The sequence below is a fragment of the Elephas maximus genome, chromosome 7 (assembly GCF_024166365.1).
Source record: "Elephas maximus indicus isolate mEleMax1 chromosome 7, mEleMax1 primary haplotype, whole genome shotgun sequence".
NCBI classification, from domain to species: Eukaryota; Metazoa; Chordata; class Mammalia; order Proboscidea; family Elephantidae; genus Elephas; species Elephas maximus.
In genome coordinates this window covers 111,683,907-111,693,426 of record NC_064825.1, presented here as the reverse complement: position 1 = coordinate 111,693,426, position 9,520 = coordinate 111,683,907, and the positions used below count along the sequence as shown (strand labels likewise).

The window sequence follows — 9,520 nt, the reverse complement described above, 5'->3', positions numbered from 1 at the left end:
GAAATCCTTCCTCACTCAAGATTTTGACAGGGAGATGCTTCACTTTTGCCTTCGCTGGAGGAGTATTTAACAGGAATGATGCAAAATATAACAGCCTGGGGAAGATCATTCCCTACCCAATTAAGAAGCTTGAGCCAGATGTGGTAAAGAGCTTATCTTCAATTTCTCCTCCTAGATTATGGGAAAAAATGTAGCCTACTTTTGAAATTAAAGGTACATATTTGGGTCATACATAGTATTTTTGACTAGAGTTTAAAAAAAGTTGGTCATCTAGTACCCAGATTTTGGTTTTTAATTATATTCTCCAATAAAAAGAACGACTTCTATAAAATGGCTGCTGATTATAGAGTTGGGGCAAAGAATGTACAAGAGGAACTGGAGCATCTTGTGGTGCCACAAAGTACGTAAGTGCTCAAACACACGTGTGTGCCCAGGCAAACACACACAAACACACACAGGAACAGTGGTGAGGATATGCCAAGGGAACACAGGAGTCAACTGAAAAAGCTTCCATTGGTCAAAGCTAGAAAAATGTGAGCAACAAAATAACACAGTACTGTATGATACCTCAAAGTATAAAATAAATACCCATTTAAAAAAAAAAAAAAACATTGGTACATACTGATAAATATATATACACGCACACACACAACTGAATAAATTAATCAGAAGAAGAAACTAATTTCCTGTGCGTAAGAATTCCAAATAATTTATGCAGATATGCCATCCTTAAGGAAATACAACTTAACTCACCACCTTGTAAGTGTGGACTACAATGTGATTTCCTTCCAAAGATCACAATATGAGATGAGAGAAAACAGGAAGTTTGCAGTACAGAAATCTGACAAACACTACCTCAGCCAGGTGATCAAAGTTAACATCATCAGTGATAAGTCATGTTGATAGTATGCAGTGTTGATAAGATGAAAATGATATTTTACCTCTGTGGTTTTCCTCCAAGGAATTCATAGTCCCAGTCTAATCATGTGAAAAATATTAGACAAATTTCAATTGAGGGATGTAATAAAAAATGTCTCACAAGTCCTCCTCCAATCTGTCAAAAACATCAAAACTAGGAAAAACTGAGAAACTATCCACTTTTTTTTTTTAAGGAAACACGAAAATGATTAAATGTAATATGGTATTCTGGATGTGATTATAGAAGAGAAATACAACATTAAGTAGTAATTTAGGTAATCTGATCAGAGAATGGATTTTAGTTAATAATACTAACCTATCAGCATCCGTTCATTGGAGCCCTGGTGGTGCAATGGTCAAGAGTTTGGCTGCTAACCAAAAGGTGGGCAGTTTAGTCCAACGGCTAGGGCTACCAAACCAAACCCACTGCCACCGAGTCGGTTCTGACTCGTAGTGACCCTATAGGACAGAGTAGAACTGCCCCATAGAGTTTCTAAGCAGTGCCTGGTGGATTTGAACTGCTGACCCTTCGGTTAGCAGCCATAGCTGTTAACCACTATGCCACCAGGGTTTCTACCTGCTAGGGATACTAACCAAAAAAGTCAGCGTTTCAAATCCACCAGGCACTCCTTGGAAACCCTATGGGACAATCCTGCTCAGCCCTCTAGAGTCTCTTTGAGTTAGAATGGACTTGATGGCAGCGGGTTTGTTCTGGCTTTAGTTGTTAATTGATTGAATTATGTTCCCATCAAATATGTGTTTTAAATCCTAACCTCTGAACCAGGGGTTAAAATCCCATTTGGGAATGGGTTGTCTTTGTTATGTTAATGAGCCATGATTAGTTAAAAGTATATCTTGACTCAACTGCTTTTGAGATGTAAAAGAGATCAAGGAAGCAGAGCAGAGATGGGGTAAAATAGATACCAGGACACATGGAGATCTCCAAGGAACCAGGAGGCAGAAGCTAAAGAGGCAAGAAACTTCCTCCAGTGTCCACAGACAGAGATAGAAAACCTTCCCCTAGAGCTAGAGCTCTGAATTCAGACTTTTAACCTACTAAACTGTGAGGAGCTGCTGGAGGATTCCAACTGCCAGCCTTTTGGTTAGCAGCTGAAAACTTAACCACTGCGCCACCAGGGCTCCCTTAGGTATACAAATATGCCTATATTGCAGCCGTAAATATAAGCATATACCTTCCTATACACATATATACATACATGTCTACCTATGTAAATGCACTCCTATGTTTTGATTGTTATGGTAGTTGTTGCTAAAATGTGTATGTTACAGCATTTACCAATACTGTCCCTTATTGTTGTGTTCTTATTATTGTCATTATTTATCTTGGTTTAGTTGTGCACATTTCAACTGCATTCAATAATATTTTTTCCAACAGCAAAAATAACAAGTGTCTACTATGTAGAGCCATGACTCATCTGTCAGTTTGTTGTACTTTTTTTTTTTTTTTTTAATTATGCTTTAGGTGAAAGCTTCACGGCTTAAATTAGCTTCTCATACAAAAATTTATACAGGCATTGTTATGTGACCCTAGTTCCTATCCCTATAATGTGACCACACATTCCTCCTTTCCACTCCAGATTTCCAGTGTCAATTCAACCACCTCCTATCCCTTTCTGCCTTCCCATCTTGCCTCCAGATGGGAGCTGCCCATTTAGTCTCCTGTATCTACTTGAACTAAGAAACACACTCTTCGCGGTATCATTTGATGTCTTATATATATTTTTTTTATTCTTTGAAAAGTTGACTTTGGGAATGATTTTAGTTCTGGGTTAATAGAGAGTCCGGGAGCTATGTCTTCTGGGGTTCCTCTAGACTTAGTCAGGCCATTAAGTCTGGTCTTCTTACTAGAATCTGAGTTCTGAAACTCACTTTTCTCCTGCTCCATCAGGAACTCTCTGTTGTGTTCACTGTCAGGGCAGTTGTTGGTAGTTGCAGGACACCATTTAGTTCTTCTAGTCTCAGAGTGATGGAGTCTCTGGTTTATGGGGCCCCTTTTGTCTCTTGGGCTAATATTTTCATTGTGTCTTTGGTGTTCTCTATTCTCATTTGTTAAAGGTGGGTTGGGCCCAATTGATGCATCTTAGATGGCCTCTCACTAGCTTTTAAGATCCCAGACATCACTTACCAAAGTGGGATGCAGAATATTTTCATAATGTACTTTGTTACATCAATTAACCTAGATGTTCCCTGAAACCATGGTCCTCAAACCTCGCCCCGCTACACTGTCCCTTGAAGTGTTTGGCTGTGTTCAGGAAACAGCTTTTGGTTTACTCCAGTGGTGCTGACATCCCTTGTATTGTGTGTTATCTTTCCCTTTACCTAAGATGATTCTTGTTTGCTATCTAACGAATTCTCCTCCCACTCCCTCCCCAATCTCATAACCATCAAAGAATATGTTCTTCTGTGTTTAAATCTCTTCTTTAGTTCTCTTAATAGTGGTTTCATACAATATTTGTCCTTTTGTGATTGACTAATTTCATTCAGCATAATGCCTTCCAGATTCATCCACACTATGAGATGTTTCATGGATTCATCATTGTTCTTTATTGTTGTGCAGTATAATATTCCACTGTGTGAATATACCATAATTTATCCATTCATCCATTGATGGGCACCTAGGTAGTTTCCATCTTTTAGCTGTTAAGAACAGTCCTGCAATGAACATGGGCAGGCATATATCTATTCCTGCGATGGCTCTTACTTCTCTATGATATATTCCCAGGAGTGGGATTGCTGGGTCTCATGGTAGATTTAACACATTGAACACATCAAGGACATCAGACATGAAGAAAGCAAGAGGTTATTGAAAAGACAAGAAAGAAAGAAAAGACCAAAATGGATGTCAGAGGAGACTCTGAAATGTGCTTTCGAACATTGAGCAACTAAAGCAAAAGAAAGAATTGATGAAATAAAAGAACTGAAGATTTCAAAGGGTGGTTCGAGAAGATAAAGTAAAGAATTATAAAGACATGTGCAAAGAGCTGAAGATGGAGAACCAAAAGGGAAGACCACACTTGACATTTCTCAGACTGAAAAAACTCAAGCCTCAAGTTGCAATAGTGAAGGATTCTATGGGGAAAATATTAAATGACGCAGGAAGCATCAAAAGAAGATGAAAGAATACACAGAGTCATTATACCAAAAGAATTAGTCAATGTTCAACCGTTTCAAGAGGTAACATATGGTCAGGAACCAATGGTACTGAAGGAGGAAGTCCAAGTTGCTCTGAAGGCACTGGCAAAAAACAAGGCTCCAGGAATTGACAGAATATCAACTGAGATGTTTCAACAAACGGATGCAGCGCTGAAGGTGCTCACTTGTCTATGCCAAGAAATATGGAAGACAGCTTCCTGGCCAACTGACTGGAAGAGATCCATATTTACGCCTATTCTCAAGAAAGGTGATCCAATTGAATGTGGAAATTATTGAACAATATCTTTAATATCACACACAAGCAAAATTTTGCTGAAGATCATTCAAAAACGGCTGCAGCAGTATATCAGCAGGGAACTGCCAGAAAGTCAGGTCAGTTTCAGAAGAGAACCTAGAACCAGGGATATCATTGCTGATGTCAGATGAATCCTGGCTGAAAGCAGAGAATACCTGAAGGATGTTTACCTGTGTTGACTATGCAAAGGCATTCTACTGTGTGGGTCATAACAAATTATGGATAACATTGCAGAATGGGAATTCCAGAACACTTAATTGTGCTCATGAGGAATCTTTACATAGATCAAGAGGCAGTTGTTTGGACAGAACAAGGGGATACTGATTGGTTTAAAGTCAGGAAAGGTGTGTGCCAGGGTTGTATTCTTTCACCATACCTATTCAATCTGTATGCTGAACAAATAATCCAAGAAGCTGGAATGTATGAAGAAGAATGGGTCACCAGGATTGGAGGAAGACTCATTAACAACCTGCATTATGCAGATGACACAACCTTGCTTGCTGAAAGTGAAAAGGACTTGAAGCACTTACCAATGAAGATCAAAGACCACAGCCTACATTATGGTTTGCACCTCAACATAAAGAAAACAAAGATCCTCACAATTGGACCAATGAGCAACATCATGATAAACAGAGAAAAGATTGAAGTTGTCAAGGATTTCATTTTACTTGGATCCACAATCCACACCCATGGAAGCAGCAGTCAAGAAATCAAAAGATGCATTGCATTGGGCAAATCTGCTGCAAAGGACCTCTTTAAAGTGTTGAAGAGCAAAGATGTTACCTTGAAGACTAAGGTGCGCCTGACCCAAGCCAAGGTATTTTCAGTCACATCATATGCATGTGAAAGCTGGACAATGAATAAGGAAGACCAAAGAAGAATTGATGCCTTTGAATTGTGGTATTGGCGAAGAATATTGAATATACCATGGACTGCCAAAAGAACGAACAAATCTGCCTTGGAAGAAGTACAACCAGAATGCTCCTTAGAAGCAAGGATGACAAGTCTGAGTCTTACCTACTTTGCATGTGTTGTCAGAAGGGATCAGTCCTTGGAGAAGGACATCATTCTTGCTAATGTAGAGGGTCAGTGAAAAAGAGGAAGGCCCTCAAAGAGATGGATTGTCACAGAGGCTGCAACAATGGGCTCAAGCATAATAACAATTGTGAGGATGGCTTAGGACTGGAGAGTGTTTCGTTCTGTTGTGCATAGGGTCGCTATGAGCTGGAACCAACTCGAAGGGCACCTAACAACAACAACATTGATCAACCATGTACTCCATCAAAGTTAGCCCCAGACAACAAATAACTTGGTCCTAGTCATGATCGTGCAGGTCATTTATTTTATTGGTCTATCTACTTCTAAACACCTAGGTTACTCAGTAGTGATCCATATTTGAACTGTTAATGCCTGTCTTTGGCTCACTTTGTCTTTCATCTCTGGTTTCCTGATGGTTGTTCTAATGTTATTCCAGGCTAACATTATTTTTCATTACTTTTTCTACCATTCTTTAGAAAGCTAGCACAGAGCTGAAAGGATTTTCTGAATTTACTCTTTGGGGCTCCAGAGAAAAAAGTGCCTAAACCAGGCAAATACAAAGATGGAAAGTAAAGTTAAGGCCAGAAAATTTCCAGAGGCACCAGGACCATTACTATGGACATCCAGTTAGCGCCACATGGTGAAGATCTGTTTGGAAATACGTTACGGCCTATGATTCTTTTGAGCTTCAAAGACATATTAAACCTTTTTTTTTTAATAATTTATTTTTTGTTGTTGTAGGAAATGTACACAACAGAACATACATCAATTAATTCAACAGTTTCTACATGTAAAATTCCCTGACAGTGATTCTTTAAGTTGTGCAATCATTCTCACCCACATTTTCCTTATTGTTACTCCCCCATTAATATAAACTCACTGACCCCTAATTTCCTGTCTAATCTTCAGAGTTGGTGTCTCAGTTTAATCCCATATGGTTAGTTCAAGGTCCCAATAATTCTTCTGCTGTCACATCAGTTTATATTCTGCACTTCCCAATGACATTTCCTTCAGATTTATACATAAAATAGATGATCACTAGGATTAAGTACTTGTGTTCTATATTGCAGGAATATCTAAATACTTCTTATTTATTTTTAGTCTTAGCTATTTTTTATGGTAAATCTACATTCAAAAGTCCCTTCTATTATCTTAATATGCGAAGGAAACAATGAGAAATAATTTATTTAGAATATCTGTGCATCAAAAAAGGCTGCTTAAACACCAAGAAACTCTTTAAAGTCCAACTGGTAATAGAATGAATTATCTTGATACACTGAGTTCAGCTGACCTGGAGGTGTTAAAGATGAAGCTGGATACCTAATTCAAAATGTATTACAGACAGAATTAAAGATCATAGAGAACTGGTTTCATTTTGTTCATAGATGCTCAGAAGTTTGAATGGCTATGATGGCATAAATATTGTTCTTATGGATGAAAGCATACCGATTCAGAATTATGATGTATGGTTCATGGTCAGCAATGCCAGAACTGAGCTCTCATGAAAAGATTGGGTCAGGCTGATGTCAGCTTGGTCCATAATTATTGGAATTATGCTGACACTATCTCAGATACAAAAGATGATGCTGGATATCCATCTTGTTTGTAAACTAAAAAAATTATTAACCAACCACCTTATATATGATTGTGTTATTCCCACAACAATCACACACTATCATTTTTTTAATAATTTTTATTGTGCTTTAAGTGAAAGTTTACAAATCAAGTCAGTCTCTCACACAAAAACCCATACACACCTTGCTACACACTCCCAATTACTCTCCCCCTAATGAGTCAGCCTGCTCTCTCCCTCCACTCTCTCTTTGCGTGTCCATTTCACCAGCTTCTAACCCCCTCCACCCTCTCATCTCCCCTGCAGGCAGAAGGTGCCAACATAGTCTCAAGTGCCCACCTGATCCAAGAAGCTCACTCCTCACCAGCATCCCAATCCAACCCATTGTCCAGTCCAATCCATGTCTGAAGAGTTGGCTTCGGGAATGGCTCCTGTCCTGGGCCAACAGAAGGTCTGGGGGCCGTGATCACCAGGGTCCTTCCAGTCTCAGTCAGACCATTAAGCCTGGTCTTAAGAGAACTTGGGGTCTGCATCCCACTGCTCTCCTGCTCCCTCAGGGGTTCTCTGTTGTGTTCCCTGTCAGGCAGTCATCAGTTGTAGCCAGGCACCATCTAGTTCTTCTGGTCTCAGGCTGATGTAGTCTCAGGTTCATGTGGCCCTTTCTGTCTCTTGGGCTTGCAATCGCCTAGTGTCCTTGATGTTCTTCATTCTCCTTTGATCCAGGTGGGTTGAGACAAATTGATGCATCTTAGATGACTGCTTGCTAGTGTTTAAGACCCCAGACACCACTCTTGAAAGTGGGATGCAGAATGTTTTCCTAATAGATTTTATTATGCCAATTGCCTTAGATGTCCCCTGAAACCATGGTCCCCAGACCCCTGCCCCTGCTACGCTGGCCTTTGAAACATTCCATTTATTCAGGAAGCTTCTTTGTTTTTGGTTCAGTCCAGTTGTCCTGGCCTCCCCTGTATTTGCATACTATCATTTTTAATATCTGTATAGATGCAGTCCCATTACTAAGCATAGCATCACACCCACTTTTCATCATTTGCTTTCTGAGGTAATTTTGATACTCCATAACTTTCTCATGGCATTTTTCACTTCTGCATTCCTTAGTGTGTAGATGAGTGGGTTGAGAAAGGGTGTCCCGATGGTATAAAATACTGCAACCATCTTGTCCATGGGGAAAGTGGTAGGTGGACGTGTATATATGAATATGCATGGACCAAAGAATAAGACAACTATAATGATGTGGGAGGTGCAAGTGGAAAGGGCTTTTTTCCTTCCTTCTTCACTGTGGTTTCTAAGTGAATACAAGATGACCATGTATGAGATCATCAGAAGCAAGAATCCGCTTGAGCAAATGGCCCCACTATTAGACACCAACAACAGGTTGATCACATAAGTATCCATGCAGGCAAGGTTTAACAATGGCTGCAAATCACAGCAATAATGATCAATCAGATTGGGTCCACAGAAGGGCAGTTTTGAGACCAGGGCATTCTGAGTTGTAGAATGTATGAAAGACCCTATCCAGGCAAGAATAATCAAGATGAAGCAGACCTCTGGTCTCATGATGGTTGGGTAACACAAGGGCTTACAGATGGCCACATAGCGATCAACAGCCATGAGGACAAGGACAAAGATTTCCATGGATCCAAATAAATGCATTGCAAAGACTTGTGTCATACACTCATTATAGGATATAACTTTCTTTGCAGAGAGAGCATCCACAATTAGTCTTGGGGCTGTGGAAGTTGAAAAACAGGTATCAGCAATGGACAAATAAAATAGGAAGAAGTACATGGGACTCCCAAGAGACCGGCTGAACTTGAGAGTCACAATAATGAGCAAATTCCACACCACAGTTCCAGTGTAGAAGATTAAGAAGATTATGAACACCATTTTCTGCCTCATAGGATCCTGTGTTAGTCCTAGCAGAATGAATTCAGTTACATTGTTATTCTGTTGCATTTTTTCAGTAGATATGAAGAAAGTAGAGGTAAGAAATAGTTAATCTGCAAGGAGAAAAGCAATAATTTTATGAAATGAATATTGCATTTGGAGCTCATGTACCTATGACTGATCATGGAACTTCTACATACAAATGGGTAATTACTTATCTTTCTGTATGAAGATAAATAAAATAGAATTCATAATACTTAGTTTATCTATTTTTCTGATTGCATATGAGGGTATAATGAAAATGGAAATGATTCTTCAGTCATAATAAATATTAATCCTGTGGATTTGATATGAGTGAATAATTTCTTAAATTGAATGTCTTCAGATTGAAAGGAACTGTCAATATTATAGGCAGTATGCTACAGAGAAATGTGCTCATAATTGACTTCAAACTGCTTTTATATTTCTTGAATCTGGTAGTCCTGTTATAAAATTATCTTCTAATAAATGTTGTGAACATTCAAGGAATGATTTTCTAAACGTTTCGGAGTATCTTCCTTAATGGAACATTCACATATATATGTTGTCTAAAGTTACATTCTTCCCATTATTCATTC

The 9,520-nt window shown here is 39.0% G+C and overlaps 1 protein-coding gene across 1 annotated transcript; it reads right to left on the bottom strand.

The window, feature by feature from the left end:
• Window positions 1-8,042: 8,042 nt before the first annotated feature.
• LOC126079545 (olfactory receptor 4C11-like) lies at window positions 8,043-8,972 on the bottom strand. Its single transcript, XM_049890637.1, has one exon. It carries the CDS (start codon window positions 8,970-8,972, stop codon window positions 8,043-8,045), a length of 930 nt encoding a protein of 309 aa, XP_049746594.1.
• Between the last annotated feature and the right edge of the window lie 548 nt (window positions 8,973-9,520).